Source organism: Botrytis porri (assembly GCF_014898465.1).
Source record: "Botrytis porri strain MUCL 3234 chromosome Unknown BPOR_004, whole genome shotgun sequence".
NCBI classification, from domain to species: Eukaryota; Fungi; Ascomycota; class Leotiomycetes; order Helotiales; family Sclerotiniaceae; genus Botrytis; species Botrytis porri.
The window spans coordinates 10172-29917 of record NW_024066078.1 but is presented as its reverse complement, the minus strand read 5'-3'; the positions used below and the strand labels follow the sequence as shown (position 1 = coordinate 29917).

Here is a 19746-nt window from a genome sequence, read left to right as displayed (position 1 = left end):
GTGTCTATAATGCGTAGAGTATATCGCTGCTAAAAGACTACATGCATACTTATCCCCTAGACTACGGGTTACAGCCGGGAAATGTGGTCCGTGTGTGAAGAAATATCAATAACTTCATGAATTATATCAAATATCAAAATTATTGAGCTTGAATTTAAGGTTAAAAATTATTGAAATAGTGATGATTGAAAGTCTATTAACTTATAGATTTATATATTTTATTTTTAAAAGGTCCGATTAGGAAGATGGGCGAAATGCTAGGCTCAATACGGCTAGGTAGATCCCGAATTTACTGAGTTTACGGTATATGATTGATCGACCTATTCCGATGTATTGGAATAAACCGATTGGGTACTCCGTATACGTATAAAAGAACAATGGAACCTGAAATGATTAGGGTGAGATGTTATTTTCACAGATGAACGCGGGGTTCAAGATGGTACTTGAGCGTTGATCCACTAAAGCATCACAGGTCCAGGCCAGGGGCGCGACTCGCGTGAGGCCGGGGGGCTGAGAGGGGCCAAGTGGTATAATAAGCGGGTTGTCATGGATCTACCTATCATTTTCCGCGTATTCATTTTCACTACCGACATTTCCCCATTATTTAAGTTGTTGTATAGACGGCATATTTACCCTAATAGGATTGGTGCTTGCACATATACAATGATTGAAGACTAATTAACATGCAGAACGCTGAAGGAATCGTTCTTGTGGGTGTGGAAGGGGTGTATAATTATTAACGCCATGGATCTACACAGTAGATTGTGTATTGACCCACTATATTCGCCCCTTCCACATTTATTCCTAAAAAAAACTGTGATCGTAGCACAGCCAATTCGAAGCTAGAGAACTTAAATTCCAGAATGAGAAGATGGCAAAGTGTTATATTCCAGCCATCTTTCAATTTCCTCGAGGCTCTTATAATATCGATACAATGAAACGTCGATAATGCATCATTAGATCATCATAGATTTCGATAAATTTCGATAAATTTCGAGTAGTCGAAACTTGAGTTCGGACGAGTTTCTCATCAATTGTTTCTCACTCACAACCGCCACCATGAATATAAACGAGCGACGATCGAGCATTCCTGGACGCATTCGTAGAACCTCCACCTCATTAGCAGATGCAGCTCTAAATTTTAATCCTCAATTGGGGATGTGGGCAGCAACCGGTACCGCCATCGCCTATGCTCCAACGTTGGAAGAACTCCGAGAGCCCATTTCCGGAGGCGCAAATATCGAATTCAATGAACATGGTCACTCTAAGCGTACCGTCACGACAGACTTGAATGGTGAACCAGTCCTTGCCAAAGCTTTATCACATGCACAAACCCGTCGATTGAGTAATGCGAGAGTTTTAAATTCTGTACCAGCGGGCCATGGGAATTTCAATAATGCAATACTCGAAACTGAACCTAAATTCGCGAAACCTTCATTAAAGACTCGAACAACAGTCATCGAAGAAGAAAGACATGGGTGGGGACCTGCAATTAAGCATGGTTTTGCTGCATTTTGGAAATTCGCAACAACGCCTACTGGTTTCCTGATGACGATATATGGATTGAATATTGTGGCATGGGGAGCTATGCTTTTCTTTTTACTGCTAGATGCCGCCCCAGCAATGGATCATCCAAATAAAGATTCCAATGATTCACCTAGAAAGAAATGGTTGGAAATTGATTCACAGATCTTAAATGCTTTATTTTGCGTTACTGGATTTGGCTTGGCGCCGTGGAGATTTAGAGATCTATGGAATCTGTTGCAGGTGAGATTTGGAAAGAATAAGAAAGCAATGAAGAGGTTGGCAAAGCAAAATGAAAGTTGGTTTAGACCTGAGGCTTGGTATACAGATTCGCTAAGGAATGAAGATGAAGAGAATGGTATTTCTATTCCAGCCACTTTCACTGGGGAAGTTGCACCTCCAACTAAATTATGGAAACTTAGCTTTGTGGTTTGGATGATGGTTTTGAATACTTTGTTTCAAGGAGTATTGGCTGGATTCATGTGGGGATATAATAGAATCAATAGACCTTCGTGGGCGACTGGTTTATTTATTGCCTGTGGGTGCGCCGTTAGCTTGTTCGCAGGAATTATGATGTGGTGGGAGGGGAGGAAGGTTAAAAAGATTGAAGGCCCAGTAATCAAGGTTATAGAACCGGAAGAGAAAGGGACTGAGTTGGAGGATCACTCGAAGAAATAAAAGGCCTTCGATCAATTCTTATATATCTATTGCTCTATGGCTCTCTAGCTCTATTAGTTATTGGTGGGGAAGTCTCCAAGCCGTCAATGCTGTTCTCTTCTATGTAGTCATGACAGTCATGAACCATTCAGAAACAGTATCAAGAGTTCTACTTTCCACTGCTTTACCCAAATTACTTCCTCTAATTTAAACTCCCATTGTTCCAAACTCGCAATGTATCTTTATTCGATGTGTCATCGCCTGATACTTCATGTAATTCAAATCGACTATAAAGTTTGATACCGAAACTTCATTCTTTATGAATCTTCTCATGAACAATGATTATAAAGCTCTATTCATCAAGGCTCATCAACTTTCTCCAACTTGGAGGCATAGCATCAATAGCCACATTGATATGTGGACGTTGTTCTTCCATCCTCCTCTGCAATCTTCCTTGCTTTCCTACAGCATCATCCTCCTCCGGCCAATACCTCACCAAGTCATATACATCCGCATTATGAAATTGTATTATATCCTTATCTTGCAATGTTTCGACGTGAATGTTCTCCTCGTTGTTACTTTGCATATATGGGTATCCCACCAATTGCCATGCCATATGTAAAAATCCAATATCATATTCCACTTTGCGCTTTAAGCTTGAAAGTTCGAACCAGGGGAATTCCATCAAATATTTACGGCGAAGCGCAATACGGGCTCGTTTATAAAGACCATCTGTGATCCACGTCCCATCAATGTAATCATTTGGATCCGCAGAAATGATTGGCTTATCACTGAATTGATAAGCTGTTATATCCCAATCATCTGAACATGCTGCGAAAGATAATCTATTAGGGCAATAGAATTGTTGAATATGTTGATCAAGTAACCATCCTCCATTTCTCCACCGGCATTGTTGAGCTAGTAGTTGACAATCCTTTTGTGCTTTCATGCGTACAGATTTCTGCGCACCACCACTCAGAAGCCAAGGCCAACTGTACATATACCAGCCATAGATTTCACTGCAAACTTTTTTGAATTGCATATCGTGGATTGTGACATGGAGAGAGTGCGATCCGTATTCGAGGGGGTACATATCGCCACTTGCTAATATTCGAGGTAGTTCAATGGCTGGTCTTATGATGTATGGCGTTGTCTTCGTTGACTTTGGAGAGGTAGCTATGGAAGGAGCGGTAACTCTGTTGAGAACATGAGTTGCAAAACGAGCTGTGAGAATTGTATAGCTTAATCCACTTGTATAATCCCTTAATTTTTGAATCCCAAAAGCATTGTGAACTTTTTCAATAACAGCCTTCCCAGAGCAACGACGGATGGGCATGATACTGGACACAGTTGGCAAATGAGAAGTATTGAATGGTTCCTTGTTTGGTGGAGGTAGCAGGATATGGTACCGAAGATTTTGCTTATCGTCGATCAGGATCTGAAGATCAAGAGAAAATGGTCGAATTTCTGGGAGTGAGGGATGATGCCATGGTGATGTTTGAGAGATCTTATACTTGGTCGCGCGATTCTCCGTCGACGAGTTGCAAATGGTGATTTCAATATCTTGTGGAGCTGATGAAGAATAGATACCATGAAACAGTGGCATATTTGAGCCGGTGTAATATATTGAATTTTTTGTGCAGTAAGGTAGGCGCAAATGATTTTGCAGTTGATATATATCTTTTCGAGAAATTTCTAATAGTCCAATTGAAATTTGATAACATGCTCTCTGAGATCTCAAGATCCTAGAGTACCTTCAATCTCCTCTCCTGAATTTGCTTGAAAGGTACTTTCAATTGGGAATGTTCGAGGAGCTATTATAGGTGACGGGCGACCACGATGTGAGAAAGACTGGTAAAATGAAGAGTCATTCTATGTAGTAAGTTTGAATCTAAGAAGGTACAAATTTCTTTTTGACAAAAAACATCTTTGTGCCAACCTATCAAAGATCTTAAAAAGTTAAGAGCTTATCAGAATAATAGCTGATGATCAGGTAAAGCCTGAACTTGCGTGAATGATCACAGAAATATTAATAATTATTCACACTTTCTTTTGTGTGGATGGGATCCTCTGACTCTCCGGAATAGTGAATTCACGAACATGATTTGGGTGAAACATCAGATGTAATAGATTTTTGAAAGTGCTGAGTTCGACTCATAAATCTCATAAATCTCATGTGACATATGGAATGCAAATCACAAATTAAATGTGCTGGTAAATAATTTAGAAAATCAGCATATGTCAACAATATTAGGCTACACAGGTACACAAACGCTTCAAATGAGTTCTGATACCCAAGATAAAATAATGAGTCCCTTTCTGATCTTCAAGGTACATCTGTTGCTGCTGTTGCGACGAGTCCGTCTGATAAAAAATGAGTTATTTACTTCAACAATGGAGCATTGCATTCGGAAAAGGGAGCAAAAGGAAAGCAAGAGGGAACGAAAATGAGACCTGAATATTTCTATGAGAGATAGAAAGAAATATGAAGCATCTGTATGGTGATCTGACTTTCCCTTTCCATCCTTCACCTGATCTTTCCCAAATCTAACCTTTGTACTCTTACTCAGAACCAAAACGGGCAGTGGCTTGACTTGCCAACATCCCTTCATAAACTCTTTATGATGTTTCTCAACGCTCTTTCCAAGCAAGTTCTCGTTGACACCTACATTTTTCACCTCTTTCAATATCCCCCCGACACATTTTCCTCCTTTTACTCCTTTCCACTCTACTACCGTTGGGCATAAATCGGAAGACCCAGAGATAACTTCGAATGTTCCATGATTACCCAAACAGAATTTAGTTCCCCTCTTTAATTCGTGTGCATTCTAGATATTTTTCTTACTACTGCCGACCTTTTCTTGCTTGAGCTTTGCAGAGCAGCTGGAAAGTAGTGATTCATTAATTTGTAGCGAGGTTTGTAGAACAGGATATCCTTTGATTTTCGCTGCAAGGGAACAACAGCGTCCGAATCCATCTTGGTCGTGAAAATCAAGACATTCCTTCGCAACAACTACCATAGTTAATGATTCTTCAGAGTCCTCTATAAATTCTGTCCATGTATGTTCCGATCGAAATAATGTAACGACCCATTCCTCGAAAAATTTGCAAGTGTCCAAATCCACTGAAGCTAAACTATTTGGTGGAGTTGGAAGTCCGGTGGCAATATCATCTTGTACTGGTGATTGAATTCCGCCGCCAGTAGAATTGTTTTTGATCGAGTCGGGCTGTCCAATAGAATCGTCATCATCCTCCCTATCTGAATCCCCCTCTGCATCAAAAGATTCAACCTAAAAAGCACTTGATTCCTGATTATCCTCATCAATACCTGTCTCTTCTAGTGCATCCAAACACTTGGAAACTGCATCACCAATATTTGTCTGCCAATCTTTATGTGCCTTCCAAAATTTGCGAAATGACTTTGGGCAGCGTAATGCATTGAAGTATGAATACTCGCAAACTCCATCATTCCATACAAAAGAAATCGCATGAAGATAATTGACCATAGTATCGGATGCGAGAATGCTTAGCAATCGTCGACGACGAGCATTGCGAGAACAGAGAGATACCTCAACCCCAGAGTAAGCTTCAAGATCAAGAGGATTCCGTAAACCATGTCGCCATCGCTCCACTAAGGCATCCTTCATTGTGTGCCCAATTCTCCATTTATAAGTTACTTGACCTGCTCCAGATATAAGTCCCATGGCACTGCCCTGTCTCTGTATCGCATGTGAATCGACATATCGCCTAGCACGAGAAGTATTAGGTGAGCGAAGAGCTTGTTGATCCGATGATTGGCTTTTAATACGCAAGACGCGTTCGGGAGATGGAATACACTTTTCATTGACGAGAAGGCCATAATTGTTAGGTGCACCAATCAATAAGATGTCGGAAGACAAAAGGTGTTGTCTAGGTAAAGATTCCTGGTTTGCTTCAACTTCTTTTTCGTTCCAACTCTTGAATGGTATCCAGTGGCAAAAGACCTCTGAGTTCATAGGGATCACATGGGTGTCATTCACGCCGGCTCGAGTTGTCCATGGAATTATAGCACCATTCCCGATATCATATTGCTTGATCTCAATTGTCAAGGAGCTTTTCAAAATTTTCCAAGACGGACCCCAAAGATCTGTCAGAGCCTCGATGCTTGATGATAGAAACAAACATATCTTGTGATCAGGAGAACCATAGTTGAAGGGATGGAAAACCCATGGCTGCTTTTCTCCTAAAAACCTGTCCATACATTGTAACTGTCGGCGGCATATTTTGACACCCCATCCACCCAAGTTTGAGATACAAGAAAGACCTCCAAGCCAATTTAGAGCATCATCATGATACTTGAACCGCTGTGGAAGATGAACTGATGGCAAATCCTTCTCCACCAGCTCTGTATCAAAGGGTTGAATGTGAGCGCCAGCATATGATAAAATTGCTAGTTCGATGACCTGAGTTGTAAGTTGCCAAACAAAGCCATGTGATAGCCGACTAGCCATATCGGACAATGTTGAGATTGACGTTATATTCAAGATCTCGAGGCATTTCTGGGTTAGAATTAACGAATCGTCGGATTCTTCTATTAGTCGATCGAGCTCTTCCGCGGCGGAAATGTTGTAAAATCATCTCGAAGTGAAATTGGCCAGTAATATACCCACGAACTTTTCGAAAACTTTTATTAAATCTAATATATTTTGTATCTCCATCTGAACTATTCTTACAACCCCTGCCCTCTGCTGATCTTGTACTACAGTACTAGGGCACAGCTGTTTGCCGAACACCAAAATTACACCAAAACTCATATAAATCATTTATATTTTATTGAATGAATATAATATATATACTAATAAACTTCATATTAGCTTATTTAGTTTCATTTGAAATTTAAGAAAAAAAATATCATTTATTTTTAAGATTTTTGTTCATTATAAAATATATATAGAAAGTTAATAGAAATTGAAAATATTGAAATTTATTAGTAAAATAAGCGAAAATCAAGAACTTTTCTTTTGATATTAATTCAATCTTATAAATATTAATATATATTTATTTTAAAATAATAGAAATTTGAATAACAAATTCTTTATTATATAATAAAATCAAATTTAAAATTTTAATCAAATTTAATGATTTTAAATATTTCTTTTTTATAATTATGAATAGGGCAAAATGCCTGTTTTTGGTGTGATTTTTGAAACCGACGAACAGCTGTACACGGTTACTGTAACAAGGAGATATATTTTGCACAATAACCATTCTCTTGAAGTGCGGTAAGATTATTGCCAGCCCTATAGGCCCTGTTATGACATACAAGAAGGTCTAAAAGAAGCTCGGAGTCTGAGTGTTTAATGATATCCAGATAATAATCAGTCTGGGTTTTGTGGTACTCTGATGCTGTGAGGCAAAGTAAAGCTTCATTCTGGGCTGGTCCAGTAGAATCGCCAGTTTTATGGATAAAAAGTCCTGAATTATTGAAAATTTGCTGTTCCAAGGTTTTTAATTTGTCAAAGTAGGCCTTTGGGTTTGCTATTTGTTCTTCTGCTGAAGCAGAAAGTTCTGCATCATCCGGAAGGTCGCCGGAATCGTAGTCTGTGTCGTTTGTGTCAGACTCGATATCACCAGAAGTAGTGATTGATGATTTTTCATCCGACGAATTGTTCTCGGAGGAATTTGATACGATTTCGAAGATATTGGGCTTTGCTTGATCTACAGCAAAATATGAATGCAAAATAGACTGAGCTTTCATGAGTTTGAGAAACCTCTGAAGAACGAATACAATTCTCGCTTGCTTTGCCAAGATCCATCTAAATCGTTGAATATTACTGAAGTGGTTGGTTTCGAGGTGTGAAGGGCTTTTTGGCTCAATATGGACGCTTGTATTCCCCAACGAAGGGCCTGGAAGCTCATTTCTTGCAAATTGAGAGGTGTTGAGGCGCAGGGCTTCAAAAGCCGAGCCCCCGCTGATGAACTTTTTGATGCGTTTTACATTTGGAAAGTTCGAGTAATCAATATCGATCAAATCGTGTACTTCCATTGCAGCAGTATCTATTTTCTCCGCTTCGTCTCTTATTTGAGCGTCAAGAAGCTTAGTTCCCAGACTCGATGCCAAGTACTGCTCAAGAAGCAACTTTGTATCGATTTGCTGGTCTAGATATGAAGCCATGGCACGTGAGTCCGCGTCTCTATTAGGATTTGAAAAATCAAAAAGCCTGGCTGCAAACCATGGTGCATGCTGTTCGAGGATATTAACGGCATCCTTTTCTCGAGTATCAGTAACAGTCTCTCGGAGATCAAGAATAAAAAGCTGAAGCAATCGTCGAATGTTCCGAACGAATCGTGGTTTGGGAATCTTGGAAGCAATGTTCGACAGACTCAACTGAAGTTCAGAATCGGTGCAGATAATAGTTAAAATCTCTTCTTTCGCTGCCTGGGGAAGGTCTTGAGTGATTGAGTCAGATCTTGGGAGGGTAGACTTGAGCCCAATCCACTATCTCGGCACGTCTGCACAGAAGCGAGTAATTTTAGATCCCAATTAAATACATCATTTTGATTGATATTCGCTACCGATGAATCCATATCGTTGAAGTTTGCTTCGTAGTTCGATGGCACTTCTAAGTCAGTTGCGGAGACAGAGCAGCCTGGTCTGCCCAACTGTTCGGTAATTATCTGATCATCGTGGGGCCAAGTAGAAGCAGAGAGGATCTCAGCCTCCTGGCAATAACGGTGCCCCAACTGATGTAACGGATGATCTTTGTGGGGGAAAATTTCTTCACCACGATGATTCTCTGTATACTGTTTGTCACTTTCGAAAGATTCCAGCGATCGAGCCTGAATGGCTTGAAGTTCTTCGTTTTTAGAATCTACGACATCAACTGCGACGATATTCACTGCTTCTTTCACAATATTGTTATCCTTTTTTGAGCTTTTGATCCCGCCTTTTTCCATAATTCTCCGCCTGCGTCTTGTCACATCGTGGTAGATACCATGGGAATGTTGTTGGTGAGCTTTGAGATTGCCTGATCTGCTAAATGTGGCTCTGCAGTAATTTATCCGACAATGCAGTCTGTCAGGATATGTAGTATGTGTTTCTCTGGTATGGCGTGTCAGGTTGACCATCTTCCACTGATCGGGTCTGCTTGGCTCATAATCACAATATGAACATTTCGGGTGCCTGGCTGTGGTTGAGTGAGAAATGGCTGAATCACTGGTCTCTAATTTACTCCCATTGTTCTCAGAAGAGATCAAATCTTGCAGTACCTGGGCCGAGAGGACGCCATGGTCGACCGATGCAAGGGGATCAGCAGTCGCTTTGTTTAAGATCGTGTATCCTAAGTTTCTGGGTCTTGAAGATTCATCGGGTGCAGGTTCGACTGTGAATTGTGTAGAGTAACTACATAGAGCATTAGTTTGGAATCTTTAAAGTTATGATGCAATCTTACTCTTCCTCTCCAAAAATTCCAGCGCACAGATGTAACTTTTCATGTCTTGTGAGTTGAAAAAAAATCGTTGGATCTTTTGCTACATCCGGGATGACTACACGTTTGAGGCTGAAATCCTTCGGGAGCGGAGCCCTGGCGTGGAAATGTATGGGAATGTGTTTTATTACTTGTAGGCCCTGTGGAGTCACAAAATTGAAAAAGAGACTCAGGTTGAGATTGCTCAAACGTTCCAGACAACGAGTCTGATGAAACTGGAAGGCGGCTATAAAATGGTTCTTGTGATGGAGGGAAAACATCAGGTAGGAGGTACATACGACTGAGCATTTGTGACACTCTCCCCGAATCATCCTCAGGTAGTTGTTCCTTGATGGATGACAACCTAGGGACTGTGTCTTCCAATCTATAGTCTCTTTCATTTGCCAGAGGAGGTGTACTGGTATCGTGACGCTAGAGGACATCAATTTGCATATCAAAGAAGGAAAGATAATATGTAGAGCTACCTCGTTGTTTGCAGACATGCCGGATGCTGAGACGGCTATCATATGGTTTTCCGGCTTCCATCGCTCGTCCAAAGCTGGATATCTATCGCAGACACGTCCAGACCTTTGACATTTCATGCAAGCTGGCTTTGTTTCATCGCATTTGACTCGTCTGGCTCTATTATCATACGTTATTCATGATATTCCCAAGGTTTTGACTTTGAATAGCATACTTGCAATTGTTGCATCCAGTTTTGACCTTCGCGAGACTGCGCCGACATGCGTCAGGAGGCTTCATGCTCTCTAAACTTGTCAATGAATGATCATCCACGGAATATCCAAGGTGACACATAGCAAGTAAACGTACCATGAGAGTCCTCATCGTCGTTGTTTACATGCACGTACACATTCCCATCAGCAGGAAAAGGCATGAGATCTTCAAATTCCCTCTTGTCATTTTTCATCATCGTGACTGGTTAAACCAGAAGGCTGATTAGCAGGTAGACTCTAGTCGCGCAATTTCGTTGCTGAAGTATGAACAATCGTATATATACCCGAAGGACGAATCTTTTGTTCGAGGACTTGTCTTGAGACTTTTTCAAGATTAGCAGCCGTCAAAACCTGCCAGCCTTGTTGCGGCAATCTGTTCCTTCGCTATCATACTCCCAAAGATACGAGACATACCACAAAAGCCCATCAACACTCACTTTCACTCAGTCTCATCTCATCGCTCCACGGCATCCAAAAGTATTAGTAGAGGAAGAGCCGAACAAGATATCACAAAAAGAAAGGATGACTCCAAAAAGAAATGATTGAAGGTGGGAATACAATGCTCAGCCTCAGCCTCAATCTAGAATCTAGATGCATGATCCGTAGAAAGTTGTCAGCAAATGGCACGGGAATTGGCCTGGCCCCCAGATGCGAGGTTTGGCTTGAATAGAAAGCTATTGGCTGTACCTTCCGAGGTCGCATGGAGCAAACCTCAGTATGTCCTTGGAAAGGACAAGCAAAAATCAAGTACTAAGCAGCGAAACCGACGTATAATATGCAACTATGGATATTCAAAGTGTAGAAACATTTCTGTAATACGGAGTCCTTGTTCGCTGATTATGATTCAGACTTAAAATTATCGCTGTAGCAATTGCTTCACTTCTAGGAATGCACGAAACTCTATCACTTTCTTCTAAATTCGGCGGAACACATTCAAGAAGCCCAGCGATACCAGATTCATATCACCTCGCCACATGAGATAGAAAATACAGCTAGGGTGGTTAAGTATACTGCTAACCTCCAACAGACTTGGTAGAACAATCTTCACCTATTGGACAATTAGCACTCTCGGTTTACATGCCAAAAGAGCTTTTGATTATATCCTTTCCAGGTGGATAATAAGCATTAACAACCGATGGGCAATTTGATTATGTCTTTCCTCCGACATAGTAGTTGTTGTAAGCCGCGTTGATAACCTGACCACGGGGGTAATGTCCAGGTAAGTAAGACTTGTATGGACACAATGCACGGGCAGAGCCAAAATCAAAGGGTGCTATCAAAGCAGCAAACAGACGACGTGTGTTAAAACAGTGATGTGAATTGGAATGATGTAGTTATACCAACTGATAAAATGGCTCACAATGATGATTTATTGATGCAGTAAATGTAACACTAGCTAGTGATAATGTTGTAAGATTATGTGTGATGTTGTAATAATCGTAATGTGATAGTGTGGTGTTTGATGAGGAGAGAAAAGAAGTTTGATCACAAGAGATGCGAATGATTGATTTTGAGAAAGCGGAACATCAAATAGGGGTGAACATCAACAGACGTTCTCTGAATAGCGAAGAAACTATCTCATCAAGTCAAAGATCAGGAATCAGGAATCAGGAATCAGCAATGCCTTTCGTCCCCGGAAACGAAAGTCATCAAATCGCATTTATGGCTCTTGCCAAAGAAGTCATGGTTCTTGACTTGATAACCGGGAACGAAGAATTGGGGATACGGCAAGCTATAATATGCAGCTTTAACTGTAAAACGTATCGTGGACTTAAGATGTGTACATGTAGCCGAAAGAGAAGCAATGTATCAAGGATCGGATGGGCATTTAGAAGATGTCGATATATGATCATTTAGACCAGAACCACCAATACCGGGGGATTTTGGAATTTCGAAGTTGATGTCTGAAACAACAATATCTCTGACTTTACTTCTCTACATCCCATCCATTCAAGTGTCCCAAGAGGCCTCTTTTAGAGACATTCATAGCACGTTGTATCTCCGCCTCTTCATCTCTTAACCTACCCTTTCCAAACTCCAAAGCTCTTTGCTGTTTCCATTTCTCTTCCGCTACTCTTCTTTCTCTTTCCTCTAATGCCTTCTGTCTTCTTTCCTTTTCTAAGTTTTGCCTGGTGGTTTCCTCACTCTCTTCTACAAAAGCGATTTCAGGTGGTGGCGGTAAAGTGGTGATAAAAGCTTCGATCAGAGGATCTCTTACGGCTGCATCCAGTGAAATGTATCGTATGTCCCCAAGGATCGTCGCCGGCAAATGAGAGATAAGAGTCGCGTTGTTCAAGGCAGATGGAGATTGAGACTTCAGGAGTGTGGAAAGGTCAGATTTCAGATTCGATTGTGGAAGTTTCAATCGATTGATGTGTTCTCTGTAAAACTTTTCCCGGTCTTTATCTAACAATGATGGATCTCTCATTTCCGCTTCCTTTTTGTATTTCCGTTTGAACTCTGGCCAATATAATTTGGGAGTTGCGTGTTTTTGCAAGAACGCCATGTATGGAATCTTGGGATCCTTCCTCTCTTCTTTGGCTCGTAGTTCTCGAAGTTGTGCAATCTTTTCCTTTGACCATTCGTCCCATACTTCCCGCCGCGATTTCATATTCGTAAGAGCTGTGTAACGGGTATCCTCCACAATTTTCCCATCCTCAATCAATTTCTCCCATGGCCAGTATGGATTTATACCAAAGTCATTGAGCAAATCTTTGAAAAGAGCTGCCGAATCTTCCAATGACAATTCCAATCCCTCTGCGCCCGGTTCCCAGTCATCCATATTGCCATCATCATATTCTCCGGGATCTAATCCGTATTCTTGCCCCATGGCTGCGAGCTGGTATGCGATATCGTCTTCATTGAACTCAACAGGTTCGTCAGGATTGAGTTCCTCGGTTCGTTGACGTTTCGAAGGATTTTCCGAGTCCTCATCATTTTCTCCTTCATCATCTGTGACTTCCACTTCTTCATATTCAGAGCTGTCTTCTCCATCATGATGCGAAACCTCAGCAGCCGTATCGCTGGTCGCCGGCCTTTCTGCAGGCCCAGAGACTTTGAAAATTTCTTCGGTATTCTGGTCCTTCGAAAGTGAATCTGCCTTTTGTTGTATTCTCAACTGATCCAGTTTCAAGATACCATCCTTGAGCTTATCTGGTATCCGCCAAAAACTTTGATCCTTCTCAGTATTGTAGACAAATCTTCTTCCATATTTGGTATGTACAAGGATCCAAGGTTCGCATCCTGGAATGGGAAAACGCGACTTTGCCTTGTCATTTGGCTGTGGTCGATTCTCACGTGAACGTTCATGACCACCTCTACCTCCTCGGTGACCCTGTGAGCCACCTCTACCACCATAAGTCTGTCCATGATGTCGAGAAGGAAGACTGTTGGAATCCGGTCCAGCACTTGGTATTGAATTCCCAACAGACTGATATTGAAGAAAGCTTTGAATCGGATCTGGAACAGGTTGTTGTGGTATCACTATTGGTGCCGGTCGCGTATAGGTAGATTGTTTTGTTTCAGAATTGTAGTAGTAAGAATGCCCTTTGCACATTAGCTATGATACGCCTGGGGAAAATAAGTTCTTACCTGTGGGAGCTTTATGCTCAGTCCATCCTGGTGGTAAAGGAGGTGGAAGGGTTGGTTTGTGAGTTGATTTCAACATTCCTTTGGTAAATAAGTCGTATGCGATTGTGTAAGTTACCAGATAATACTGTTACCTAGTATCTCATCAATTTTCGTCGTTGTGAAATCAAAATTCTATTCGGCGCATTGGAAAGAAGAATGACATCGATACAAAATTATGATTCAAATGATATGTGAGGCTAAAATGAGTGTGAGGCTAAAATGAGTGTGAGGCTGTGATACGAGGCTGTAAGGCCAACAGAATTCGGCGCTAAGCTCCGCACTACTACGCGTGGTTCGGGTCGTGCCTGGAGCTCCAATATGAGGTTCAAGTTGAGCTTGGAGATATAATAACATCTCTGTCAACGAAAAGAGGTTATTTTGACTTCAATTATTCTACAACCATATCGAAGATTGGGAGTATCTGTTTCTCGTTCTTTTCCTCTAGATATCCCTCCTTTCAACAAATAAAAACCCATCTCGATAAATCGCAATCATGTCCAGAAGATACGATTCAAGAGTAAGCTCCAAATAACTCACAGCTCCCAGATACCTAGCTGACTTTTACGAAGACTACCATCTTTTCCCCAGAAGGACGTCTTTATCAAGTCGAATATGCTCTCGAGGCTATCTCTCATGCAGGAACAGCATTGGGAATATTAGCAAAGGATGGAATCGTATTAGCAGCAGAAAGAAAGGTTACTAGCAAGTTATTGGAGCAGGATACTTCAGCTGAGAAGCTTTACATCTTGAACGAGTATGTCAAATTGTTTTTCGCATTGTAGAATCTTCTGACATATTTTCAGCAATATGATCTGCGCAGTAGCAGGTATGACAGCTGATGCCAACATCCTCATCAATTACGCCCGTCAAGCTGCTCAACGATATCTCCTCACCTACAACGAAGACATTCCTTGCGAACAACTTGTACGTCGATTATGCGATTTGAAACAAGGTTATACTCAACATGGTGGTCTTCGCCCCTTTGGTGTTTCATTTATCTATGCCGGTTACGACCCACAAAGAGAGTTCCAATTATACCAGAGCAATCCTAGTGGTAACTATGGAGGATGGAAGGCTACAAGTGTTGGTGCAAATAACGCTAGTGCTCAAAGTTTGTTGAAGCAGGACTACAAGGAGGACTGTGATTTGAAGGAGGCTTGTGGAATGGCGGTCAAGGTGTTGAGCAAGACTATGGATTCTACAAAGTTGAGCAGTGAGAAGAGTAAGTGAATTTGACTGGAACTGACAGTTTCTTGCTAACACCGATACAGTTGAATTTGCGACGGTAGGAAAGAACAAGGATGGCACCATTTACCATCACCTCTGGGGCGCGGATGAGATTACGACATTATTGAAGGAACATGATTTAGCTAAGGATGAGACTGGACCAGATGGCGATCGAATAATCAGTTAGATATCTCTTAATGGTCCAAACTCAAGGACTTTGTAACAACAATAAATATCTCGTCAGCAGACCGCAATGCCAGATCAATGAACTACAATATTATGTTTTATAACCTTTGACACTGGCGACCTTTCCTCCCCCATTGCTAGTCCATACTCCCTCCAACTTCTTCCTATATTCATGCAATTTGTTCAATTCTAATTGTAGTTTCTCATCCGGTGAAGCGTCACTAGGAGAATTGGCGAAATTTGATTTTGCATTTCTCGCCATTTTTTGGCCATACTTGATCTTTTTGCTGTCCAGAGCCTTTTCCAAAGCGTTGATATTGCTTCTCACTTTTGTTTCGTTATCCTTCTTTTCCTTACTGGCTCCTCCTTTTCCTTTTTTATCATTCTTGTTTTGCTGTTGATTGTTATTGTCGTATGTTGATTTGGGGATGATCTGATCTCCATAGGGCTGGTAAGCAGGGCGCGGGGGTAGCGTCTTTCCTGGATATGCAGGTGGAGGCGCAATTTCAGATGGTCGTGTTAATTCGGCCTCACAAGCTACCTGTATTCCATGCGCTCGACTCATCTCATTTGACATATATCGAGCCAAATCAGGATCATCTCGAGGAATCAAGTGCCAGTAATTATTCGTGGTTTGGATAAGTTGGATCAGTCGGATGCTTAGATACTCCATTTCTATACGTGAAAGCATCAAAGCTAATAAATCAAAACTCTTTTTGGGTAAGAAGGCGGTATTATCGCGTTCGTGCTGTTCGGGCCATGAAGGAGGTACTTGTCGAAACATTGTGATTCTCTGGGTAAGATTGTTAATTGAGGCTTGTAGGTCCCTGTAAATTGGATATCGTCGATCAATACGTTCCTCCAAATCAGTTTTGTATGCCGCATCGGTAGCGGGTTCGATATATTGGCGTACAAGCGTTAGCTCAGTTTGTGCCATAAGTCCTCGCCCTTCAACAGCTTTCATGGCTTCGTGCACATGAATTGCTCGTCCGTGGTCGTCATCATACGGTCCATTCCAATATTCTTGGCTCCCTGGCACGTTCTTCTCGCGAATGTGTAAGTAAAGCTGCCACACTCGTTCCAAGAATCTTTGAATCTCGTTTCGAACAAGTTGTGCACAGAGTTCCCATTTGTTGGAATAAGTTATGTTTTCTGAATCTATACGAATAGGTGCAGGTTCCCATATTGGTACTTCCATTTGACGATCCGTTATAATTATCGTGAGGTTTCGCTCAGAATTGAAGAGTCCAAGATATATACCCCATATAAGTTCTTTGAACGACTTAAATTCTATTGGCGGCGCAACGTTGACAGCTCCTACTGCTGTAGCGAGATTGCCGGGTACAACACCAACACCAGGCATATTTCCTTGCCACACGCCTCTCAGTTGTTCTCCCATCTCGTTGATTACTCTCGCCCCCTCTCTGTTTCGCTGTTGCAAAAACATGACATAGTCACTACTCACATCTTTCTGCTGGATTTCTATTTGCAATGCTTTGATCATCTGCACCGATGCTACAATATATCCCTGAATGGTGAGGAGATCCTTTTCCTTGAGATGAACACCAATTTCTCGAGCGGCAGCTTCAGCAAGTTGCCAAAGTTTATACAGGTCTACACGTATAGCTTCAACTTCTTCTCGAGGAATACCACTTCGCTCTCTCTCTTCCCGAAATATTAATTCTCGCCGCACCACGATTAGCAACTCTTCAAGAGTTACGTTTTTATTGAGCGTTACTTTGTGTCCCACTGGAGCCCGAGCAGCTTCGAGATCAGCAGCACAGGCTTGTATCTGTCGCTGCATATCCAATAGTCGATTAAAATGTCTATTCCTTTCATCACGGTATTGCGTCTCTTGAGCAATTCTTGATCTTGTTCTCGCCCTTGATGATTCAAGTTCTTCTTGCAAATGCGACAGTTCTGCCGGTGGGTTGAAGTTGACCTCCCTCCTAACTCGATCTAGATCCCGTTCGAGATTGACAACTCGGTCGGATACCCAATTGGACCAACATGGACAAATAGGAAGTGAATCGGGACTGTTGTGGTCTTCATGTTCACAGTGATTGCCATCCTTGTAATCATTCCATATTCTCTGGCCAACCTCCGTGTCTGGAGGAAGCATTGTGGTATTTAGATTGAAGTTTTGAAATGCAGTTTGTTGGTTATAAGATTGTTGTGATACTACCTCTAAACAAAAATAGACTTTTCACAAAAAGCGAAACATATTCAATAAATGTATTGGAGGTGCAATCGAAGAAATGAAACTCAGATTGTGAGCTGTTCAACAAAGAAATACGGTATTCTGGTAACCGATCGACATACATTAGAATCTCGACGAGTACAAAAGAATTGTTAGAAAGTTTTACTACCAAAACCGGCGGTCTAACTCCCGATGACAAAGGAAAACACGATCGACATATATAAGTACAGAATAAACATAAGAAGTTAAGGACAAGAGTAATGGTTAAGATGAGGTTTGTAAATATTTACCAAAATCAGTAAATGCGAAGCTAGGTCCTATCAGAGCCAGTTGTATGAGTATTAAGGATTCTCTGGGTGTCTTGCTTGTTGAATAAGTTGAATCATAATACAAATCAACGGCATATGCCTCTCGCTCCTCCTATCGCCGTTAAACTGCCTCTTCAGCGATGCCGCTCCTTTCTGCGCCCAATTTTCCGGACATGATGAAGATTGGAGTAAGATTTACGTCATGATAGCGACGCATCATATTGTGGGCTTTTCCAGGAATCCCGAGCACCTTGATCATTGACTCAATTACTCATGGCTGAAAATACCAGAGTTTATGGTGGTATGATTGGGTCAATGTGAGGGACCTAAATCAACATCTGAAGCTTTTCCGAGGTATTGCGACAGTCTTCGGCCGATAATGAATTATGAATTTTCCAAGGTTTTCCTGAACATCAAAATACAGTCCAGAAAAAAAGCCTGTCATCTGATGAATCACCGGTGATGGGTGCATATTTCACGACTTTTGATTGTAGAGAGGGCGGTTTTGGTAGTCCGCCAAGCAATCCTTAAACGGATAATACTTAATAATAGTCTCTTCGTGCTGTCCTGTGGAGCGTTTGGTCTTGAAGTGCATCAGTTTGAAACCATTAACTCGAGCTGGGCCAATTCTTTCCAACCCGGCTCTGATATCTTCTAGATCATTGAGAACGTCATTCGGCCGTCCCCTTGTTGGAAAGGAGAAAAGCTTTGAAGATCTCTCCGGGAGATTTGACCAAGTACGCAACCATCCCTCGGGTTTCTTTCCAACAATGTTACTTGGGGGAAATTCCTTTTCGACCTTACGAAGTAGGGACCTTTTGAGCTCAACGAATGGCTGGGATGTTATCGGGATATATGCACTGCTTCTATTTCTTTCGACATTTATTTTAACAGTTTCGGTATCTGCATGAAAATTGTATTCAGGTTCGCTCTCGAAAGGATCCATTGAGAAACTGCCTTGCTCGTCCGCAAGTTGCTTCAGAAGCCAATCCAAACGAAATGCGTATTTATTAGGGATTCTTTCTCGAAGTGTGGGCTCAAATCGAGGGTTGAATAGATGTCTCCTTGCAAGGAAACCAATTTTTTCATCGGCAAGAACTTTTTGCGTCCATGTTTCGTCGAAGTACGCAGCTATAAGTAAATGGTGCCGACTTACAGGCTTAGTCCGTTCCCAGGGAGCTGGTATGTGTTGTGCGATAGGTTTAAGACCGACTAATGATTTTGATATGGACTGTGGTGAGTAAGAAGTCAACCCTGGGAGTATCCTTTTTGCCATTCCAAAAAAAAGTGTGAGATGGAGTGTAAAAGTGCAATGCGATGAAGGTTGCTATGGGTATGGGAAGTGGCGGGTCGACATTGAAACTAGTCATGAGAAATAAATTTGGTCAAGTCAAACTCACGTGATTTGAAAAATCTTCCTGACCGACGAACCTGAAAGTATCCCGGCCCAGGCCTAGTTCTCGAGAATCGATTCTACCGAGTCTACCCAGGAGCCCGCGACCACTCGAGTAGATACTTCTTAAAGCAGAGTACAACCACAATTGAAAACATGGATGCTAGATCAAATATCAACTCCTTCGCTAGATACACTTCGGAATCATCTCCTCGATACTCGAGCTCGTCAGTGATTTTACCTTTTCTGATGATGAGTAAGGTAAGGTTATGGTATGATCCATGGATACAGTTGGTATACGAATTCTTGACTAAATAGGTAACAAGCCTCTAGTGGGCTTATATATGTATCTACTAGGTCACTGCCTCCTTAGTCGGTATCTTGTTTCATTACAACTTTCGAATGCACAAAGTACAATGTCCGATACATCAAATACCTAGGA

The 19746-nt window shown here is 41.6% G+C and overlaps 7 protein-coding genes across 7 annotated transcripts; 2 read left to right on the top strand and 5 right to left on the bottom strand.

The window, feature by feature from the left end:
- Positions 1-1059: 1059 nt before the first annotated feature.
- Positions 1060-2202, top strand: EAF01_003001 (uncharacterized protein; the record flags this gene model as incomplete). Its single annotated transcript, XM_038911255.1, has 1 exon — positions 1060-2202. One exon carries the CDS (start codon positions 1060-1062, stop codon positions 2200-2202), a length of 1143 nt encoding a protein of 380 aa, XP_038772490.1.
- A 331-nt stretch (positions 2203-2533) lies between these two features.
- EAF01_003000 (uncharacterized protein) lies at positions 2534-3787 on the bottom strand (the record flags this gene model as incomplete). Its single annotated transcript, XM_038911254.1, has 1 exon — positions 2534-3787. One exon carries the CDS (start codon positions 3785-3787, stop codon positions 2534-2536), a length of 1254 nt encoding a protein of 417 aa, XP_038772489.1.
- A 777-nt stretch (positions 3788-4564) lies between these two features.
- EAF01_002999 (uncharacterized protein) lies at positions 4565-10779 on the bottom strand (the record flags this gene model as incomplete). Its single annotated transcript, XM_038911253.1, is given in 12 exon segments — positions 4565-4645; positions 4713-5009; positions 5037-5452; positions 5483-6719; positions 6736-6919; positions 7395-8659; positions 8713-9562; positions 9612-9873; positions 9926-10058; positions 10112-10268; positions 10324-10393; positions 10458-10779. The coding sequence occupies 12 exon segments, from the start codon at positions 10555-10557 to the stop codon at positions 4565-4567; spliced, it is 5052 nt and encodes a 1683-aa protein (XP_038772488.1). The 5' UTR covers positions 10558-10779.
- A 1508-nt stretch (positions 10780-12287) lies between these two features.
- On the bottom strand, positions 12288-14027 carry EAF01_002998 (uncharacterized protein; the record flags this gene model as incomplete). The annotated part of the gene is made up of 2 exons (XM_038911252.1): positions 12288-13906; positions 13952-14027. The coding sequence occupies 2 exons, from the start codon at positions 14025-14027 to the stop codon at positions 12288-12290; spliced, it is 1695 nt and encodes a 564-aa protein (XP_038772487.1).
- Positions 14028-14483: 456 nt separating this feature from the next.
- Positions 14484-15404, top strand: EAF01_002997 (uncharacterized protein; the record flags this gene model as incomplete). The annotated part of the gene is made up of 4 exons (XM_038911251.1): positions 14484-14507; positions 14560-14744; positions 14794-15212; positions 15262-15404. The coding sequence occupies 4 exons, from the start codon at positions 14484-14486 to the stop codon at positions 15402-15404; spliced, it is 771 nt and encodes a 256-aa protein (XP_038772486.1).
- Positions 15405-15494: 90 nt separating this feature from the next.
- Positions 15495-17525, bottom strand: EAF01_002996 (uncharacterized protein; the record flags this gene model as incomplete). Its single annotated transcript, XM_038911250.1, has 1 exon — positions 15495-17525. One exon carries the CDS (start codon positions 17523-17525, stop codon positions 15495-15497), a length of 2031 nt encoding a protein of 676 aa, XP_038772485.1.
- An 861-nt stretch (positions 17526-18386) lies between these two features.
- EAF01_002995 (uncharacterized protein) lies at positions 18387-19187 on the bottom strand (the record flags this gene model as incomplete). Its single annotated transcript, XM_038911249.1, has 1 exon — positions 18387-19187. The coding sequence occupies one exon, from the start codon at positions 19185-19187 to the stop codon at positions 18387-18389; it is 801 nt and encodes a 266-aa protein (XP_038772484.1).
- Between the last annotated feature and the right edge of the window lie 559 nt (positions 19188-19746).